Here is a 22,686-nt window from a genome sequence, read left to right as displayed (position 1 = left end):
CAAATATTTACTTTGATGATTTCCTCCTAAGCACCCAACCAAATAACAGTACAAAACTGATAAATTCACAGTGGAGCCAAGGGTTCTGAAAAGTTGGAGGTGCTGCAAAACCCTGCTTTTTCAGTGGGAGATCCTATGATACACAATGCTGCAGGAGGCATATTTGTGTACTCTCATCAACATGTTATGCAGGTGATTATGTTGCTTTGCCTTCTCTGCAAACATGAACTCTGAACTTTGGCTTGATTATGGACTACCCCGCTTCGAGTTGCCTGTTCATTCAAGCCCCACCCAAAAGGCTCTTCTTAAACAACCCTCTGGGCCTTCTCCGCCATACACCCTTCTCCGCCATACACCCTTCTCCGCCATACACCCTTCTCCGCCATACACCCTTCTCCTTAAGGGCACAGGAACAACACTACAGCTGGCACATGACAACATCAGAAACACCTTCTCAACATTTACTTTTCTGCCTCTCTCAGGCTGTACGTAAGTACATACAAGCAAACAAACCAATGGCGAAAGATTCTGGCGGATTTATAGAGCCTCCTACTAGACACAAACCCAGAATCAAGATTTGAAGTTCCAAGCTTCGTGTAAGTGACTTTTCAAAATCCAGTGGTAGGTAAGGGTCTAATAAGGAGAAAGGCTGTGTCTCGACTGCAGTTCGTTCAGCTTTATTTAACACTGTAATTGGCAGTTTGCATCATAAATGATGCTACAGAGAGCAAGACGCTATTAACACCGCAGCATATTGAACTGTAGCTGAGAAAAGACACTTAACCCCCACCAGTACTACCCGCTTTTTATTGCGACTAGGATGGCCGTACACTGCAAAGAACAGCTAAGTTCCAGGGTTCTGATATGTATCTGATAAGTAATCTAAGAGCAATTCTCAGTAGAAAACTGCACTCACAAGTGTTAAGTGTTTCCCCTCAGTGTAGCTGAAAATAATGAAGCAGTCTTTTTCAGTGCTATCAAAAACTGCCTCTGGATTGCTTAAATGTAAACAAGCTTTAAGAAATCAAAGTGATAAGAGTAATTGTTATTGCTTTCACTGCAAACTTTTTGTTATAAGAAGGATTATTTTATAAAACCAAGACTAAAAGATATGCAATCCTAGCTGCAGTGAAGACTGCTTATCTAGTGAAAGTGATAAGGTATTCTGGGTAAGCTTGAATATCATTAAAGATGATAAACATGGATGGTTGGTTCATGTTATCAGTTGAGCTATCAAACAAATCTATAGAGTCACTAGCATTTTTTGCTGCTGGAGTAATTGCTCCTTTTTTCCCCAAAGAATATTCTCCAACGAGGACTCGAGCAAGGTACATGTACTTCTTCCCATTCACATCTGGCTTAGAGTAGGTGTCATTGGCAGAATAGCTGGCGTTAACAGCGAAGTAAGTTCCATTTCCAAACTGTGCAGCTGTGGTCAGAAAACAAAACAAAGCAGATATCTGAGTCTTTCATAAGCAACCACCATTTATCTGTCAAGGGATTCACAGACTCTCAAACTGGCAATTTTGCTTTTGTTTGCAATAGCTAGATTTAGCAAAACAAATCATTTTGCATACAAGGTAGAAATACACAGATAGCGTGGCAAATTGCTCCGAGTCATATTCAAGGAAACAAGGTGCTTTGAAATTCACATTACCATTCATTCCAGCATAGCTCCGGTTAAATCCCTTGTTGTTAATTAAGGTTAATGAGTCACTACTTGTTCCATGAAACAGAAGCCTCTCATTATTTCTGTTGCCATTTTTCTTATCCATTTCAAGCTTTTTTATTTGGTAGGCCTTCAAGAGAAATGGGTTCTGTATCCTTTCAATCTACAAAAGTTTGAAAGTAGGACACACACTGTTGATAGTACTAATGTTTTTAATGACAGCAAGCTTAAAAAAAAAAAAAAAATACTCCCCAGTTTCTCTTCCTAGCTACAATGACTGTATACAAGATTAAACAGTAAGTTAATCAGATTGCTCAGTACTTCTGCATGACAGATGGCAAAACCCTGCCCAAATCTGACAGGAAGACTCCATGAAAAACAATATAAGATGGTTTTACAGGTTTCTGGAGCATACCCAAAAGGCTTCCCTCTGAAGAACACATGCCTTAGGGGAGAGTATGCTATGCTCTACTATAGCAAAAATGATCTAATGAAACAGTTATACTCACTGGGTGATGAAGAAGCAACTGCTTAAGGCTTGCTCTAAATACCTTAACTGCAATGTTAAATTAACATTGATTAAGATTAGTGACAGCATTACAATCTGCTTCACTTAGGCCTTAGTCTTTTGGTGAACATCCTACATAAACTCTCATGTTTGACTTGACTGTTGGGTAGTTCATGCCTATTGCAGATGAGACACAGGTATGTAGTCTGTCACTTCAGAAGTAGCTACTGCTTGAAACCAGCTGAACACTCAAAGTTTTACTGGGTGCCTAGATAACCTCAGAACCAGCTCCATATTTTCAAGCCAGCTCCACTCAGGGTATTAATCCCTTTGGGGATTAATATGCTAGCAAGCAGTCTGGCATATGCTCCCGCCACTGGTAGAATCAGTAGCACAGAAACAAGAAATTTTATTAAAAACATTTATGTAAACATAAGAAATAGTAATGGCCTTCACTGGCAATTTGTTTTTCATTCATTTCTGGATACAAAAATCCCCTCTGGTTACTGATTTTCAATTTTTGAATAAGCAGAAAAGGAGAATTCATAGTAGATACAATAGAAAGAGTGCATACAGGCAATTCTGTTAAAATTGCCCTACTCAGCACTTCCTCAGCTTCATAAAACTTGGTCCCAGAAGCAGATTCTTAAGAAGGGAGGGATTTTACTACAGGTTGGAAAGGTGTTAGCCTCACAGATGGTAATACACAGGGGGAAATATTAAAGCTTTTGTGCATCTTCAGACATTTATTAAAAAGAAATCCATATATAAATAAAAATTGAGTAGGAATGCAGATCAACACTATGTCTATTTACTTCTTTTTCCATAAGGACTCATCCAACTTCAAAAATCTCAGCTGACTTAGTCATTCTTCATTAGTCATTATCAAAGCACTTATGATGTTTTTACCTTTTCAATTTTGAGCGACGAACAGGTCTTCAGAAACCTTGCCTGCACATCTTCGTATTCTTTCGTTGCTGGTTTTAGCTCCACTATTTTGACTCGCTCTGTTTGCATATCATCCCACGTTGCAGGAAGCACTATTGACTCTTGATCTGCAAGGGAAACCATGTACAATCATATTTACCAATACTGTACATACAGGACGTTCCCCAGTGTAAGAAGGAGGTAGCTCCTTATATTGTAAAGGATCAGAGGCAGATAGAAGAGGGTACATCTCAAGAACATAAATGAAGTGGCCCAGGATCTAGAATGACAATTACTACAAATACAAGATCCAATTATTGCTGGTAAGCCTGTTAAAAACCTCACAATGCATTGTCTACTTTTCTAACAGTTTCAAATAACTTCAGAATGCTTTCATCTTTGTTTCTCACTGTAGTTCCTTTGTGCATTCTCCAGAAACAAACCTGCACAAAGCTCCTAACAATATTTGGCATATTTGCACCATTCCTTACTTATTCTAGGCTAGATGCAACCTGGTTTTCATGGCAGCATCTACCTGTCAAGATGCTTTAACCTACCTTCAGATTTGTCAGTACGCGTGATGGGTGTACTTCTTCCTTGATCATCTACAGCACATCTGGCTCCCATATTCACTCTGTAGTTCTTCTTATTAATGGTGACTGAAGTATATTTCTGCTTTCCTAAGAAAGCATTTTCTAAATGCATATTTGTCAGACTGTCAAAGGGCACATAAGAATCATTTTCAAAGTATTTCCACTCAACTACATTTTTGAAGAGTTCTGCCTTGATTTCTTCTTCTTTAGCAGCTTTAACCCTGTGAATCATGTCTTGAATTCTTGCATAAACAAACCAGACATCTTTGTTAACACCCGAAATTCGAATAGAGGTGCTTTTGAAACGAAGAGCAATATTTAGTTTCTTCTGTAGGTCATGCAGTTCTTCATTCTCCCTTTCACCAAAACTCAGGATAGACTCATCTGTGATTGTTTTCTGAAACTGTTCCTTTAAAACTGCATTTTTCATCCAGGTTTCAGCTTCTTCCACCTTTTTCCGGTTTTCACCGCAAATCTGAACAACAGCCATCTCAATTTTCCTTTCCACAACTGGTTTGCTTTTTTTCTTTAGGATACTTTTCTCAGAGCTCCAGAATGCTATATTGAAATACAAATGCTACAGTTATTATCAACTGATAATGGTTAATATTAAACAGATTGATCTATAACCCATATTTAGGAGTGACATCTACTTACATACTAGCCTGGAAAAAAATGATTTGGATGGAGTTGTATTACCAGAACTTTCTCTTTTTCGCATGCTTGCATGGAACACACTTAGCAGATGTGGCTGAAAGATGACAACTTTAACTGTTTTCACAGACCGAACAGAGTTATTTCTTGCAAAGTCAGTTACTGCATCCATCATTTCATCAGCTGCTGCAGCTGGATCGCGGCCTGCCTCACCTGAAACATTTTGCATTTTTAAAGAGTTAACAACTATTACAATGGGTTAAAACATCATTAAAAGAACAGCTATGATCATAGCCATAACCATTTGAATCATGAACCAGTCACAAATAACTTTAGGCTGGCAATTTAGAAAAGGTTTCCAACTAGCAGAGAAAGAAGGCCCAAGACTAGCTTTACAGCAGGGAAGAAAAAGTTTACTTCTGTTATCGTGGCACTTGATTAAGTTATGAAATAGAAAACATGCGTTGGTTGTCTAATAGGCCAGAGGACTTGCACTCAGTGGCCCAGTAGCCAACTCTTTGCTCCAAAAACAGGTTTAGTTTTATTCATACAAGAGATCCCTGCACACATTCTGCATTATTTAGCTAGGGATTTTTACTGAACTAAGTGAAAATAACAAGTGACCAAAAACATACAGTCTGGCCTTTTTTGACAGGTTCACATTCCATCCATATCAACTTTACCTGTGCTCCCACTAGAAAGAGTTGCATTGTTTACTGATTTTAGCAACGGAGAAGCAGCTCCCTGGATATTCTCTAATGAGCTGCCTGTGCATATCAAGCTGCAGAGACAAGTATTTATGGTTCTCTAGGAAGTACAGACATACCTGTGGATTCCCAATATTGGAAAAAAAAAAAAGGTTCAGAAAAAAAAGAAAGTACTTCTTTTACTCCTTACATACTAGCTGACTGCAAGGAGTGAAGCTGTTTAAGTCTTCCTAAGATTCTGACTTTTAAAAAAAGACTACAGTTTCTACATATCTTTTCACCAAAGAATAACTTTTCCAGATAAATCAAACTGTTTGCTTGAGCCCTGATTTCAGCAGAATCATATGCAGTGAGACCTGTTCAGAAATAGACACAAACCTGTTCCAATTGCTGGGAAGATGACAGAGGCATACTGCTGTAATTCACACTCCTGAAGCACTTTGGAGACTGGTACCTTGATATCATCCTGGGCAACAAAATGAATTATTTTCTTGCATGGCAGGTGTCCTGCTTGAGTGGTTATATAGTCACTGTGAGGCTGCAAGGCTGCAAGATACACAGGAGGAAGTAAACAATCAGTTATCCACAATGTAAACTTGTGCTAATCCTTGTTAGGAGATAAGAAAGTAGCGACAACTATGTCCCAGGACAAGCTGTAAGGCTGCTTCCACATGCATCCCTCTTTCCATTTTCACTTCTTCTAGGCCCAGGGATTCCTTTTGTGTTTGTAATTTATTTGCCTTCACTCCTAAGTTTACTCTGCAGGCTTAGAGAACTTATGCAGACCAATGTTGCAGTCAGCCTTCACACAAATGAACATGCCATCTACCCTCATGCTGCCTAGCCTAAATTGTCCTCTTGGTCTGCACAATTCAGGTCAGCCTCTCAAACCTCTTCCACATAATTTTTTTCCTTTGGTTAGTCTTCTGAGCAGACCTCCACGCTAGCCTCTTTCCATCTTCCCATTATTTTGTGGGCTTTTGAGCCATGTACTTTTCCATTCTTAATCCCCATTCATCACATTCACTGGTCATTAACTGAATTTGGTCTACAAATAAATGCTTCTTCTGAGGCAGGAACCCAGCTTCACTAGTTTTCCTCTTAGTCATGCAAAGAATGTGGTAGTGTGTTGCTGGTTAGGCCAAGAAGACATATTAATAAGTATTTTCTCTCAGGAATGAGAAAACAAGCTCCAAGTAGAGAGTTGCTTCTAAATAAGGTATGCTACTCTATCAACATCTCTGCCAATGCCATTCTCTGCTCACAGTTCTGTTCAAGATAGACTTGATTCATTTTTATCATCAAAAGTTTTATTGGAATAACAGGATGCAATAGTGAATAGATTAAATTCTTTACATTTGCTTAGATGCTGTCTCTTCTTGAAGATTTTTCTTTTCCTTCCCCCACAAGATGTTTTACAAATATCACATTAACCAATTAGAGAATTAGCTGATATAACACAGTGCATAGTAGAGCTGGATGTACAGTAGGCACTTAGTAAATATTCCAACAGATCCCTTACCAAATATGAACACCTTTAGAAAGAAGGTCGGATATGTTGTACCATACCTAGTTGAGTACATTCATCTTCAACTGCTTGTCCAGCACCTTCCAGAATTGCTTTAGAAACACCTTAAGTAGAAAGAGACACGTGAATCCACTGTTTCTACTGTTAATTCCATTAAAGCCCCATCTAAGGGGCAACATGGTACGACATATCACCCAAAAATCTCTCATTTCTGACAGCAGTACAGGTTGTAATTGAAAAATATTATTGCCTAAGAGTTTGTCTTACATTTTTCAACTCAAATTGACGTCTAAAGTACCTGACAAGTTTCACTGAGGTCAAAACCTCACTGAGGTTTGTCTTTTCCTTTAGCTTGAAAGGGATGCTCTATAAAAAGATTCTATTAAAACAACAACAACAAAAAGATACGAAATTATTAGTTTTGCTTTCCCACAGGAGTCTTAAACATGCCATCCTGTAACATAGACTGAGAAGTTGGAGATTTGAGAACACACTGCAGAAAGATTTGTCTTCAATTTTTTTTGTAGGATTTTCTTACACTGGGAAAGAGAGCAAGAGACAATCTCAGATGTTTCCTAATTGGGCTTTTATACCCTGATAAATAAAATAGAAGCCACACTATAAAACAAAAGGTTTTAGAACACTGAAAGTGATCTCTCCTTATCCAGCCTTTCCAACCACACATGCCATTTTCATCTATAATACCAACTGAAATACCTTTTTTGAGGTTAAAGGTTTTGTTTGTTATGTTTACAATGACATCTGTCTTTTCATTGGTAATATCTCCCATTGCCACCTGGAACACAATGGAGCCAATCATCATTTCATGCACACCCTGTGCTGGGGTTGAAACAGGACCAAAGAACACTGCAGGAAAGAAACACACACAGGATTAACAGAGTGCAGAACTTCATTAGGCTGAAGGACCTGTTCACAGTATACTGTCTACAAAGGCAATGGTTTGGCCCCAGGCTCAGCCAGTGCCACCCCTGTGAAGAGGGCTGCCTTCCATGTTATCTGAAAACCATTTCTTTTCACAGGAGTCTCTGATCAGCCTTCACCTGTTCCCATCATTGCTCTCTACAATGAGATGGCAGGGAAACCATGTTTTGCTGCACACCTGTTATAGAGACGCTTCTGTACAATATCTTATTCTATAAGCCTGTGCTAAACTTGGAGGTAGGAGAGGAGCAAACCTGCCAAGTCTCACTCCCTTGCTCTTCCCCCCCCCCCCCCCCCCCCGTCTCTCAGTAGCTTTTAGACAGGTTCTCTACTACATGACAGGAACTTCTTACCTACACGTTATTTGTAAAAAAATTTTTTTTCCACCATATAACTGTTTTCTGCACTCTGCAGTTCTTTTAGGCTGGATAACACCAGAGATTTCAGTTTTGGTTTTAGTAATGATATAAATAGGCAAAAAGTTTTGAGGGTATTCCAAAGAGGCCCCTTTAAGACATATACAAGCAGATACTCCTATGCATTCTCAGAAGATGAGAAGAAGAAACTGACCCGCTCATGATCTGATCAAGCGTTACAGTGATGATACCACCACCACACACTACAACCTCAAAGCCCCAAAACACCACTTGTGCCCTCACCACACTATAGCTTCTACTTTCTTTATTGTGGAAGGGCTTTAACCAGATAACGAATCCCAGGTACATTTTTTCCTACGTGCCTGCAACAGCATTTCAAACATTACAGACACTCATCCTGAAACTACTATTTTCTGTCTTTATGGCAGCTGCTTCGACTCCAGCATTAACAGTTCTTACTTGGACTTTGGGCATGACATGCTCACCAAATGCATATCTACACACCTATACTGAATGCATTCCCTGGAGTATTCATATATGTAAAAAATAATATATAAAAATAAATAAAAAGAATATTTTTTGAAAACAAGCTTACATGTGCTTTGGCTAGCCTCATTTGGAGCAGTCTCATGCACTTTATCACCTATAGTATTCCCAAGTCTGTGCTGGAGTTCATCTGAAAATACCTAGAAAAAGAAGCTACAGTGAACCCCTGCAGAAGAGTCTTTACTCAGTAGTTTTTAAATGCTTTTTAACTTTAACTTTTCAAGAAGCATAATGCAAATGACTTAACCATCTGCCACAGTGCTGATGGGAAGTCTTGAAACACTGCTGTTCTCAGAGAACAAGGTTGCTCTACATTAGCAATGGATAAAATTGGAAAATAAGTCAAAGCCCTAATTACCATTCCAGAGCGATGCATGGACTGAGAGCACCTTTACTTTGAGGGGCTAATTCACACTAACTCAAGTCTGCATTCATTATCTGCAACTCTGCACAGTCGCTCAGGCTTTGTCACAACAGCAGTCAAGTTTGGCCCTTCAAAAAGTATTAGCTATTGCACAAAACAGCAGAACACGTCAGATGTTGAAACATTTATCTGGGTATTATTTCACAGTGTGACTGCTCTCTTTTGAGAGATTCCACTGTGAAATGAGTAATTTGAGTGTGGATATAGAAAACCCAAGCTAATGTGATACTGAAGAAAGTGGGATGCAGAACCATGGCATGTTTTCTACTGGAGAAGTTTGTTTACCAGCACAACAATCCAAGCATAATTATTCTTCCTAAGAGACATTAGCTAAATCTGTCAAAGCACTCCTTTTTCCAAGAATGAAGACAGCTATGCAGGAGTTGCAGCAAATTTGTCTGTAGGCAAGGATTATGTGTTAGTCACACAAGCTCATGAAATAAAAGAGTAATTATACTTTCATTTGTATCATTCCCAGGGAATAAAACAGGACAGGAAGGCAAGAGAGCTGCCCAAAAAAGGCAGGCAATTATGAGAGGCAGAACCAGAGGAGACTTTCACTACAGACAAGACTGTCCGCAAACTGCTCTTTTCTTTAGTATGAGAATTAGCACACTGTGGATTCTTTTGAGGTCATCAGATAGCTTAGTATCATTTGATGGACCCAAATAAAATAGCACATAATAGGAAAAAACTCACCTGCACATTAGATGTGTCTTTTGGATGCAACAAAAAGTGAACTTCTTCAAGAGAATTTACTTTCTTTTTACTACTGAATACAAACACTTTGTCAAACAGTAATTTGGCAACAAGAGACTTTGGAAATCCTAAATTCCCTGTCCCAATTGCTGGAAAAGTGATCGACTTTAAAGACAGCTCCTCAGCAATCTGCAGGCATTCTGTGATGATGTTTCCAAGGATCTGAAAAGCACAGTTATTACTCAGAAGTCATCTTTTGCCAGTCAGTATGTGAAATTCAGCACTTTTAGCTATCTTTTGGTATTAAAATATGATAATTACATACATCACAAAGCATGTATTAGTCAGCATGGGATAAGCCACACATGAAAGAACAGCCCAAACTCATCTCCTATGAGGTTATCCCTCATTTCAAAGGAAAAGTTGCATTAAATCCACTGCAAAGTGCAGCCAAATTAGAATTTAGGCAAATAAAACCCCTTTTACCTTTTCTGTAGATGGCCGTCCCTGTGACCATCCAGGTATAATAGCATGAAGCACATAATGGCAACGTAGATTGTATCCTTTTGTCTTGAACACAGATCCTTCATCAGGTGTGTTTTCTAAGCCTTCTTCCTTTAAGGCTGTCTGGAGCATTGGCCCTGCCTTGCTTAGCAAGGCTTTGGAGAGTGGCCCTTTATCAAGCTGTAGATCTTTGGCAACACTGTTGACAACAACATCTGTCTGAAGGGGTGGGGGGGAACAGAAAAAAAGCCTCCAGTCAATGCAATATTTAAGCTTAAAAGCAATCAAAATGCAACCTGTCTGCTCACTTACAACATGAATTTTGGGGACAGCAACCTGGAATGTAACAAAGCTTTGGAACAAAAAACTATGTTCAGTTCCGATACCATCAGCCTGCCCACTGAAGTAGAACACCTGCATTAAAAGTGAAATTCATTTCGTTCCGACAGGAGAAGGTTAAAATTCTGCATTCCTGGTCTACTTAGTCTACCTCCCTTTGAAAAACACTTATACAAATTTATCCTCTAAGAGAAGCTGGCAGACCAAGTTCTGTATCCAAATTTCCCACCTCCCAGCAAGACAGAGGTAATACAGGGCAGAACTCCTGCTTGATTCTTGCCTCTGTTAAGACTGCAGAGCAAACTGGGGTAAGCAGGACCTTCTATATGCGATTGGTCAAGACAACCAACAACCATCCACCCACCCCCCCAAAAACAGAAGCTGTAGAGGAACAGGACTAGAGGAAGAGGTAAGGGGAAACAGAAGTGAGAAAAGCAGTAATTTAGAAGGCAGAGAAATATAAAGGGCTAGGAATATTGTATCAGTCTTCAGCTCTTGAGGAAACAACTCTCCACATCATATTTTTTAACGTATTTGTTCTGCTCTGGCCAATTGGAGGAACTCTGTATGTACAATCTGTGGGAGGCAACTGCTCCTGAAAGGATCAGCTGGCCACTGAAAAGGCTTCTGAGAGGAGTTGCTTCCAGTAGCAGTGATCCCAGTTAAGTAACTTTCAGGCCAGCTAACAGGAATTTAATGCTGAAGGTAGCTGGAAATTGGTGAGGTTGGTGCCTGACAGGATACACGACAGCAACTCTGCATTGCATTCCAATGTTCACCAATATCATGAGGAATAATCTTTCCCCAGTAAAGCACTGGGGGAAAAGGACGAACCCGATTTGCATAGGATCATTCAGAAGAATTAGAAGAGGTCAACTGATACATCAAAGTCAATGCCTTGAAGTTTGAGAGCACCAAAACCCATCTGTGAGGGAACAAGCATTCACTTCAATAGCTGAGACAAGTCTAAAGGGGCCCCCTGCTCATCAGAGAGCGAGCTCACCTGGTGGGCAGATCAGTGTCCTTCAAATGCACGTAAAGCCCACTCTGGCTCTGGGCAGAGGGCTCAGCAGCACAAGCACGTAAGTGGACATGCGTGGCTGTGCTGCCCTAGGCCCCCTGCAGATCTGGAAGCAGCATAACCACTTTCACATGCAAGGGCACTCATGTGAACCAGCACCGAGTACCCTCTTTTGCTTCTGCACACATACCACCTCTTTAACCACACTCCTGCAATCAAGACTTTCAGGAGGGTCAGAACCACATGCGAGTCATTCATGCCCAGCAAGCTAGGGCCCAGAACCACTTCTGTCGAAAATCAGTTACTTCTGCAAAACTGGTGTACCATGCACCACAGGGATCCATGTGTCTCTATGTTAGCCATGTAGCACTGTGTTGTGTGATCAACTACGTGTATCTACCATATAATAAGTTATTTTAACAGCAATCATCAACCACAACTGCCAATTCCAATAACATATCAAACATGTTACATTGCTAATTACAGATGATGATCTAAGTTCCTTTTTTACACTGTCCATACTTTAAAATGAGCTTTACTTCAAACTAGACAAACAGCTGATAATTTAAAACACTTACTGTAGCATCTTCAATGCTTCCTTTTTTCAGTATAATGTCAAGGCCTTCCTCTGTTGTTACCATCATGGGGCTGTTGCTATTTTGATAACTTTGTTTTTCCCTAGGCTGATAATCTGTACCAGTCTGACATACTGAACTGTGGGGAAGTAAATTATCTGAAAACACTTCTTTCAGTGCCTCGCTGAAAGCTTGAACATTTTTGTCTGCAATATCCACAAGATGAACCTCCTTCAAGCTACTGTCCCCTATGGATTCCTCCAAGGTTTCCTTGATGGATGATACAATTGAATATGTACACAGCTGCAGTGGGAAGCCAAAAATCCCAGCGCTTATAGAAGGGAGAGCTATGGAGCGATGATTGTATGTTTCGGCCAGTTGTAGACATTTCTTTACTGTCCGTCTTAGCAAGTGCACACACTTTTCTGCTTCATCTTTCCTCCACCTGGGCCCAACAGCATGAATCACATGTTTGCAGGGGAGTTTCCCAGCACCTGTGATAACAGCACATCCAGATGGCAAACTCCCATGCTTTGTCAGCACATCACATTCTGTCTGTAGTTCTGGACCAGCCGCTTGTAGAAGTGCCCCAGCAAGGCCACCTATGTGTTTTAAGTCTTCATTTGATGCATTTACAACAACATCAACATGATGAGTGCACAAGTCAGCCTTATAAACCGCTATGACAACCCCATCTATGGTTACCTGCCTATAGGGCTTGCCTTCACTACCATGTTCATGCTGCTCTTCTGGCTGCTCTTCCAGCTGTTCTTCTGGTTGCTCTTCCAGCCTGACTAAGCAGTTAAAATCTTGTTTCACAGTGGCAGCATAAAAGTGTTCTCGTTCTTTGAGATATGACTTGGCTCCTGGCTCACTAATTATCACACGCTTATAATGCAACCCAGACAGAATTTGTTCTACTAAGGCAACTCCCTTCACCACTTCTCTTCTTGGCCCACTCAAGGAAATAACTCGACGCTTCCTTTGTTCAGCAAAGTCGACTTTCACACCTTTACTTTGTAATTCAGCCCATACATTGGCCTTCTCTTTCTCAAAGAACATTATGACTGCCATGGGCTTTCCTCTGATGACCTTTTGCACTTGAGTGTTTTGATCTATGAAGTCATAGAGTTCCTCATAAGCTTTTTCGACTGCTTCAGAACAACCAGCAACGATGACCTGACTCCCTACCTGGGTGACTGTTACAGCTGCATTAGCACAATTCTGTGTGGTGAGCAACCTCCATTCTCCCTTCTGGAGGACTGACTCATCCTCCAGATCAATGCTTCTGTAGTTCAGTTCCTTCTTTATTTCTTCTTCTGCTTTCAGGAGCATTTCAGGAGTGCTCCCTTTCAATATGATAGCTTCTGTTTCAAGCTTATAGAAGGCACTAATTTGTCTTGACATAAACAGGCTCTGTGACAGGGTTTCATTATCGACATGTTCTAAAAACTGGAAAATACAAGGCTGAACATTAACTAATTTTTTTGCCATTTTGTGCATATTATCTAGGATTTCTCCTTTGACTTTATAAACTTCCTCAGACACTCCACTTAGGCTAATTATCTTTTGCAAACGATCATAAGTCATCTGCAGAGTTGGGCATTCCTTACGAATTTTTTCTTCAAGTCCAGTACTCTGTAAAATTGCATATTCCCCTGGACACACTACCACCATTTCTTCAGTTTTTTGCTTTTCTCTTTCAATTTTTCTGATGGCATTTTCTATCAGCAACTTTAGCTCTTGTTCAACATTCTTCAGATCCTCTTTGTCACCTACTAGAACAAGTAACTCCTTGGAAAGATACGGGATTATCAAAACTTCATCTTCGATAATGCTGTTCCTAACAGCTTCCCACACCTGTGCGCTTACTTGATATTTAGCTGTTTTGAACTTTGATACGCTACATGAAAATGCTGTGGAAACACTTTCCTTCCATGTCTTGATCAATTGAGCCATTAATCTCTTCTGCTTGGACAAAGCAGCTGCAAGATGCAAAGTAACTTTTGGGTCTGCACAGCTGGGTTCAGGCCATGTTAGCTCACAATTACACTTTGCCATATCACAATTGATTGCCTCGATTAGCCTATTATTTCTCTGCAAGAACTGCCAGATATAGGGATCCAGAGGGACTGTAATTGGATCTGGCTTCTTTATTTGCGGCCCTTCCTTTCCATAGAGAGCTGTTCCCAGCGAGATACAGTAAGGATAGACAGAGATTGGTATGCTGTTGAGTGAATGCTGCTTTGCCAAGATACTGATCACATCTAAAACACACACAAAAAAAATACAGACAAACAATCAATCATAGCACTTAAACCCAATGATCTTTAGCTCTTTTTAAGTTATTTTTTAAAAAACATGGTAAATAATTTAAAGTACGGTTTTACAGCAGTTTTCCCCCTTCTTCCCAAATAAAAACAATTTCCAAATTATTAAAGAGTCACTGCTTTTAAATGCCTAATAAAATAAATTAGGAAGAGGCAGTTAAGTACTGACTCTGTCCACCTTCAGGAGGGAATACAGGACGGCATTGTCTCTGCCCCCACCTCTGTTACGCTGCACTTGGAGTGCCCAGCTCAGTAGTATGTCTGGGCTACTAATCATCAGCACCAAATCGCACCTCCTCCAACTTCCCCCCTTGTCCTCCATCTTCCACAGAGGCTCATTTTTCTGGCACTAGCAGGACATGCTGCAGCACCTGCTGTCTGACCAATGAGTCATCCAAGAAATGGCTCTCAGATAAGCCAGGCAGCACATACTGCCTCAGGGCGGCTGCTAAAATAAATGGCCTCCTGCACTATGTGGGGCTCTGCTCACCTCTGCTGAACTCAAACTGTAACCTGAAGTCTGTAAGGAGCAAGGCTAGGATGAACTAATAAACTGTGCCTAAAAAGAAAGAAAAATCATATGCAGCCTGCCCAGCTGGTCCAAAACTTTAGCTTGCACTCCAGTTAGCGACGACCTGCTGACAAAGCACCTGACCTGCTGCTTTCTGAGGGCAAAGTAGCTATTTCTTTGGGGGGGGGGGGGGGGGGGGGGAAAGGTTTTTTCATTTTTAAGTCAAAGGATCTTGAAGAAATAAGGGCTTCATTTTCTGCATTACCTTTATGATCAGTGAATGTAATGATAGCTGCATCTTCATCAGGCAACTGCTGAACATCCACCACTTGTGCACTTCCATTCTTCTTGTTTTCAAAGTAGATGGTTATATAGTCACTGGATGTGTTAGGTGGTATATTTTCAGCCCTAACACTTTTTGTCACCTCAAGGCACCGTGCAGTAATACCTTGCTGTTTTGCTCTGTGGTTTTCATTAAATTTTTTAACAAATTCCCCCGTTGCTAGAAAGAGAAGGGAGAAAAACAGTATCAAACAAGTAGCTCACTTTTCTACTAGGATGTCAGCAGACAATCACTGTATGCACTGACCAAAGCACTGAATTATGAAGCATCTGTTAACCTGGTGGTGCCCACAAAGCTAGTTCTTTCCACCTATTCAGTTTCTGTGGTCTAATATTAACCAAATAGTTGATCACAACTGTTAAGCAATTACTATAGCCATAATTTGTCACTAGTTTCCCAACTAAGTAGCACTCAGTCTCTTTAATCCCAAGACAAAATAGTATCAGGCTCATTTGGGACTATGGGCTTATACACAATTAATCAGACTAGAGTCATCTGTTTAAATTCAGATTCTTTCAGTTGCATTATAAGTACATTCTGGTTTTGGCTACTTTTTGTTTCCATTATCACGATGGTACAAGACAGTTAAGTCACTTTTAGGTCTGTCTCGTAAATGCATAGTGAACCTTTTGAAGGATCTACTTATTTCCTCAAGGCTAAACCAGAAATCTGGGACTGGACCAGGTATGAGGCAAGTCATTTCTGACTTCTGAAGAGATGTAGACTCTGCTTTCTCAAAGATTATAGACTTGTTTGATAGAGCTTTAGTTATACCACTGATCAACTCTTTCACTATTTTAAAGTTTCTGAGCAGCTTCATTCCTGTATGTTACCACTAATACAACTATTCCTAATTAAATTCATTTAGAGTGGCACATAACTTGTTTTCATCAAATTTAACTTCTAAAGAGACTCATTGTTTTCCCCACAGAAGAGACACTTTTCTCTTTTTGCCAAATCTAGTACATGTAAAATCACCTTGTCCCTAAAGGTGCTCAAGAAGCAGTTGCAGAATCCTGCAATTAGTTTACTGCTGTCAGCTTAATTCACTTTTCCTGGTAATGAAGTGCTACCCTCTCCACAACAGCAGCTATGGCATTTGCTTACATCACTCCTGAACCTGGTTTTACTCATACCACTTACTGTTGCCCATGTCTTCGGATGGAATTTGTTAATAAAAGTCAACCATAATTCTCATCTGGAACCAGGAAGTCCCCCCATTTCTCACTGCTGTGAAGTAGCCAACACTGTCTGTCACCTGGAAGAGGCCTTTATCATAAGTCACTAACGAGGATGAAAAGGAATATACAGTGCCAAACACACTACTAAAAACACAGTGGACACTGTCACTTTGCTGGTTAGTATCACAGCCTCAGGCAAAGCTGATGTTGTTAATTCAACACTTCACATAACTGACAGCTATCACTCTGTGCATAAGAGCAGTTGGACTTGCCTCAGCAGCCCAGGGTCCATCTAGTCCAGTATCCTGCCTCCAGCTGGGGCCGTAGCAGGGATCTAGAGAATGGCAGTAAAAAGATGCTATTTCCCTAACCCTCTTCAAACCTCCAACTATTTTTTAGTATAGGAGATTCCCTAAGCCTAACATGGTGCATTTAACAACCTTAAAAGGCTCTGTTCTAAGTATTTGTTCAGTCTTCCCTCAAATCCATGCAAGCTTGTTATGCATAACACCCTTTGGCAAGGATATCCTTCATTATCTATCTATAAGACTCACCACATCCTTTTCTTGCTTGTACAAAGCTATAGATCAGTTTTAGCCCTACCCATTTTGTTCACCACCCTAACCAGAGCCAACTCTCTTCTCACTTACGCTGGCTTTTATACCTTATATTTGTGAAGGTATCTCATTGATTTTGTGGAGTCATTTTTCATTTTAAATGATGCGAGATCAGATTAGCCTTGAAAGCTAACAACAGCAAACATTGCTCTTTATTTCCAGCCTTGTCTCACTCCCACACACAGCTTCTTACAATTAGCTAATGAAAGATCTGCAACTCAGACTCCTTCTTACCAGTACTTCCAGTAAAAGTAATTACAGCAGCATTTTTTTCAGGTATCATTTCCACACTGAAGTCATTGTCTTCCTCTGATAAGCCACTGATGTTCTCTACCAGAATAATTAACATGTAATCTCCTATTGTCTCTTGCACATTTTCAAGCACAACTAAGGCAGAAGGCACAGATTCTTGAGAGTTCTCCATTTGGCACAGCTCCCGGATAGTCTCCACTTGCCAAGGTTTCACCAACAGCCCGATTTTCTTCACCGAGTGATGTTTCCTTTGCAAAACTCCTTGGGCATCTAGTTTCATAGAAAAACAAACAAGAAAGATGCTGTTTTCCATCCTCCCCACCCAGAGCAGATAATGGCTAAATATAATATGCTACACTCTGCTTCAAAATCTGACCAAACATCTGTTTCTTCTGTCATATGAGAAAATAAATAAGGCAGAGTGACATTAAGAGTTAGGATCAGGATAGATGTTACTCTACAATTTAGATGTCTCAGTATCCCTAAAGAAAAAGGAGCTACTTTGAGGTAAATGCAACCTCCTTTCTACTGTCAAATAGTCTTCAACTGCAAGAAGCTGTTCTCCAGATTAGCAACACCTAATAAATAGCAAATAAAGAAAAGGTTTTCCAGCCTGCTTATCCTGTGCATTTAACAGATATGACTTTCTCCTGTATAACCAGGCAGTTTCTTCATATTGCATAGGTCCTTCACACACTAACAAGTAGTGAACAGTATTTTGGCAGAGGAAAACAACACATAAATTGAGGCTATTTCAAACTTATTTTCTCCAACAAGGTGAGACAGTGCTCTCTAAACCTGCCACTGATTTTATGACAGGTATGGATAAATATGTTTTTCTAAAAGGGGTCCTGCTGGCTCTTGGCTTATGCCAAAATGGGTTTCCTGATGTATGTGCACACAGAAGCTGTCCGCTCCTTATGCGAGTATCTGCTAATCCCTTTTCTGGTTCAGGTACCTGAATTTACTCCTCCACCGCTTTCCTATTACTCATGATTGTATCCATACCGAAAGCCTTACTAAAGCCACTTGGAGCCTCACAAAAAGTCAAGGTAAACTCAAAATAGCATTTTCTTTAAAACAGCATTTACCCCTTATATTTTACATGACATTTACTGTCTCTTTTCCTCTCAGTCTCCAAAACCCTGGCAGCTGGGATTAATATGAAAGAAAATACAGTAGGATAGTATCTACCCACTATCTGCAGCTAATACTGTTCTATACTGGACCCTACCTCCTAAACTAGGATAAAGCTTTCTTATTCTGCAGGGCTCCTGCCACCAGTTCTCCTGCATTATTCTGTGTGAGCCCTGATCAAGCTTCCAGGATAGGTCTAGAGAACCACCTCTTTCTTTGTGGGTTAGTAAAAGCACTGGCAGAAACCCACGTCTGCATTGAATAAATAGTTACATCTGCTCCTTTTGCACCCTCTCTGGGAATATGCCATTTCCACAGCAGCAAAGACCACAAAAGATCCACCACCAGCAAAGGTCTTTTTTAAAAGCGTGCTTTAGTAATACAAAATCCATAAAATAAGATCATACCTTCCTCATCCTGAAAGGTGATGACTATTTGCTGATCCTTTCTCATGTAAGACTTGATGGGCCCCCCACCAGACTTCTTTTTATTTTCAAAATACATTTCCACAATCTCATCTTCTATTTCCTCCCCAGAGGCTGTGGTTACTACTATGACAGATTCCCCAGAGATTGCTGTTTCTGCTGTCAAGTTCCCAAATGATTCTGAAATCAAAGATTACGCTCTGATGCCTTAGGCAAAAATTAGGAGACAAAACAAGCTTATTATCTTTCAAGCTTTCACACCAAGTTCTCTGCACAAATATAAGATCAAAGAAAAGAAAGGACAACTATAACTATTCAGTTTTGTTTCACAGTATCCTTTAAATTCCAGTCAAGCTGATCATATCACTAGTGGAAAAAATCAACAGGTGAGGAATAAGGGCTTCTATGTATCCCCAGGTAGGGGCAGCAAAAGCAATGTCTATGAAAGCTCCTTCAAACACCCACAATGAGGGGAACCATCATGCTTCTCCCTGTACCCTCTCTCCATTTACATTTTCCACCACTGCTATGAGCCACTATGGGTCCACAGATGAGGGCTGCCATAGGAGCTTAGGTGTACCCAGGCTACAGATAACTAATGACACTCTACACCAGATCACCTCGGCGGGATGAGAGCCCTTACACACTGCCTCACAGCTGGGGCTGGTGACAGCCTGGGAAGGTCTGGGTAGAGACAGTCTAGGTTCAGCAACCCACTACCTGCTCTTCCTAAGAGCTGACCTTTCTGAGATAGTCAAACAGGAAGTTTCATCCTAGAGGGACTCATACATAGAAAAACAAGTGTTTTTTTGCCTCAAGTAATGATTTCTACATTATACTAGACAAACACCACAAGCCATTCAGGTGTCCATAACACTGCTGCAGCATAAAGGTCAATGAAAACCAACAAAGCACGAATACATGTGTATTTATTTGAAGAGTGGTACACTTACCCATTTTCTCCTGCTCAGTGCACACTGAAGCCTCCTTATTCTTGCAGGTGGGAGAAGACACCTGGTGCTCATAAACTACAGACAGATGACAACACTATCTCAGTTACTGGGTACCTCAAGAAGCAAAAGGTCACAGTTTTTAGATCCAGAACTAACATAACTTGAATTTAATTGATACTGCCAGAATCACAGACATCCATATCTCTTTATTTCAAGCCACATGTTGAATGTTGTTCCAGAAATTTAAGCTCAGGAAGCATCAGGCACTGTGTTAAAAAGCAAACCAGCACATACTCACTCATGCTGTATGAGCCAGAGCTAGCAAATCTTCCAATGTGTTAGAGCACTTTCCTCATACAAAATAGTGCTGTTGAACAAGAGATATCTAAGAGATCCCTTATCTGGAGGGAAGCAGCTGTAAAAAGCAGGCCACTCTGAAAAAGCACCTATCACTATGTAATCCCAACGCAGAGTGAGACTTCTACCTGCTATTTTTAAAAATATTGAGGAGCACTGCTAAATCAGAAAAGGCAAGACAAATGGTAACAGCTGTCAGACTGGTCTGCACCCTCAGTCTTCCTTTGTGCACTGCCCTCATTAGCACAGGTACAAACTGCACACAAAGAGGTAAGCGTGCTGCAAACGGTTCTGGAAGCCTAGACCACGGGGAGGCCACCATTCCACCCCAGCTAAAACTGTAGCAAAAAACCACAGGAAAAGTTAGCTCGGTCCATTTTTATGGATTTCTTAGAGTTTAAGTTTTGTGGTTTAAAAATTAGAAGTGTTGAAGGGAGGAGAGGGGGGGAAAAAAAAGAAAAAAAAAAAGCCCACAGCCAGCCCACACAAGCCCTTGAGGAGACAAGGCTGCAGCTCTGATTTCCGACGTCCCTCCTGCGTCTGGGACCGCCCTCCGGGAAGTTCCACGGCGGCGAAGCTCCACTGTGGCGGAGCCCCGGCCGGGCAGAAGAGCCCCCCTCCCCCGCAGGCCCCCCAGCGCGCGGGTAACGGCCGCGGCGCGAGTCACGCGAGCCCTACCTGTGCCCCGGGCCGCGCTCGCCGCTCCGGCCTCCTGCAAGCGCAAGGACGGGAGAGACGTCAGGCGCGTCTCCCTCGGACCCCCGCCACCCCCCACCCCCACCCCGCCGCCACCGCCCGCCTCACCTGCGCGGGATCCCCGCCCGCGGGCACCTCCGTGACGAGCAGCACCAGCTTTCCTCTCGGCCCCCAGTCGAGCTCATGGGTCTCCCGGTCGAGCACCCGCTGCCTCACTGCGAACACCGCAGGCACTGGGTGAGGCGCGGACGTGCCCCCCGGCCCGGCCCGCCGCCGGCAACGGCCGCTCGCGTCCCCCCCCGCCGCCGGCAACGGCCGCTCGCGCGCCCCCCGCCCCCCCCAGCCGCGGGCAACGGCCGCTCGCGCGCCCCCCCCCCCCCCGGCCGCGGGCAACGGCCGCTCGCGCGCCCCCCCCCCCCCCCGGCCGCCGCTCACCGTCGCGGCGAGCGAAGCAGACGAGGAGGTGCCCGGGCGCCGGCGCCGCTCGCAGCTCGCACTCGCCGCCGCCCGAGCGCTTCTGGCTCTGGAAGTAGCAGAGCAGCTTCTTCCGCAGGGCGCCCGGCGGCTCGGCGGCGCCCCAGTCGCCGCGCACCAGCAGCGGGAAGGCACCTGGTTGTTGCCCGGCCATGGCCGCTCCGCTCCACCCCAGCCCTTGGCTCCCCACCAGGGCCCAGCCTGGCCGCCGCTTTCGCTTTCATTTCCCCGGCGAGAGGAAGACGCCAGCGCCGGGCTCCGCCCCGCCGCGGAGGGCGCGAGGCTGCTGCCCTTCGCCCCGCCGGGGGCCGCAGCTGCCCGCGTTTGGTGCCGAAGGTGCGACACAGCCTGCCACCGCCCGCACCAAGCACGCGGGAGGCGTGTTACTGTATACCCCGCTTTCCCGAAGCGATCGCCAGTGCGGCGTTGTACTCTCTTCGAGCCACGCCGTGAGCTGGTTTTTAACACACAGGGTTTCCAACGCCTGAGTTTGTAACGGATTTGGATAACACCAAACAGGGATTTGGGTAATAGCGAGATTGTGGTCTTTCTGCACTCCATTTTCAAATCATGCTGCAAAATACAATTATCTTGTTTTTCATAATTTTGTGTAAGAAGTACTACTAAAAATAGGCAAGACTGCAAAGGAAGAGTATTTTCCTTCTGACCAGTATTTAAGCTAGCTGAGAAACTTTCTGCTGAAAGTTCAGAACTTCCTTTGAAAGAAACTATGCTGTAGTTGTATTATAATGATTTTGGTTTCTAACTGGCTATTTTTGCTGCGTATTTTACTACTCTGCCCTCATATGAGAAATTTGACACTTAGTGAGATAAAAAATGGAAATATTTTCCCCAGTCTTCAGCAAAAGTTCATTAAGGAAATATTGGTTAATAACCAGATGTCATTAAATAAAATAAATGTGGGTGGATTTGCTGTGTTGTCACACAGCTGAGTAGATCCACAGGAATTTCTTTGTTTCTCAGTGCGTGATAAATCTGTTTCCTAATGCACTGTGCTCTCAGCAGTTAGTCTGGGTACGTGCTTTCTTCCCTCACTGTCCCCAGGCAAAATAACTGACTTTGATCGCAAAATAGATTTATTCTTGAACTGTGCAGCTACAATTAGAAGGTAACAGTCTGTGCAGCTATGGTTATAGAATGAAGGTTTGGAAACTTGAAGTGACAGCAGTGAGGACTCTATCAATCCTATGTTGGCTCTCAGCCTACAAAACCTTACTACAGATAAAAGGGAAGCAGGTGAATTTTCAGTCAGAGGTCTGATATGGGTTAACTGACTGGTTGGGATGGAAAGTGAAGAGACACTCAAAGGAGAAGCTGGGGAGAATTTAAGCTTCACAGCTGGCTTCAGTATGCAGAAACAACTCAATAAGCATGGG

The 22,686-nt window shown here is 42.2% G+C and overlaps 1 protein-coding gene across 2 annotated transcripts; it reads right to left on the bottom strand.

The window, feature by feature from the left end:
- Window positions 1-656: 656 nt before the first annotated feature.
- On the bottom strand, window positions 657-21,548 carry PARP14 (poly(ADP-ribose) polymerase family member 14). Of its 2 annotated transcripts, XM_064514662.1 has the most exons (19): window positions 21,251-21,548; window positions 20,924-21,030; window positions 20,798-20,831; window positions 19,763-19,837; window positions 18,792-18,989; window positions 17,230-17,517; window positions 15,120-15,356; window positions 12,017-14,280; window positions 10,061-10,297; window positions 9,575-9,796; window positions 8,501-8,591; window positions 7,304-7,453; window positions 6,628-6,690; window positions 5,437-5,604; window positions 4,355-4,564; window positions 3,662-4,255; window positions 3,087-3,232; window positions 1,658-1,832; window positions 657-1,429 (listed from the first exon to the last, which is right to left on the bottom strand). In XM_064514662.1, exons 1-19 carry the CDS (start codon window positions 21,441-21,443, stop codon window positions 1,140-1,142), a joined length of 5,742 nt encoding a protein of 1,913 aa, XP_064370732.1. In that variant the 5' UTR covers window positions 21,444-21,548; the 3' UTR covers window positions 657-1,139. The 2 variants fall into 2 exon arrangements, with proteins under 2 accessions (XP_064370732.1, XP_064370733.1); XM_064514663.1 differs by lacking the exon at window positions 18,792-18,989.
- Between the last annotated feature and the right edge of the window lie 1,138 nt (window positions 21,549-22,686).

This window comes from Dromaius novaehollandiae, chromosome 7 (genome assembly GCF_036370855.1).
Source record: "Dromaius novaehollandiae isolate bDroNov1 chromosome 7, bDroNov1.hap1, whole genome shotgun sequence".
NCBI lineage: Eukaryota > Metazoa > Chordata > Aves > Casuariiformes > Dromaiidae > Dromaius > Dromaius novaehollandiae.
This window is presented reverse-complemented; position numbering and strand designations above follow the sequence as displayed.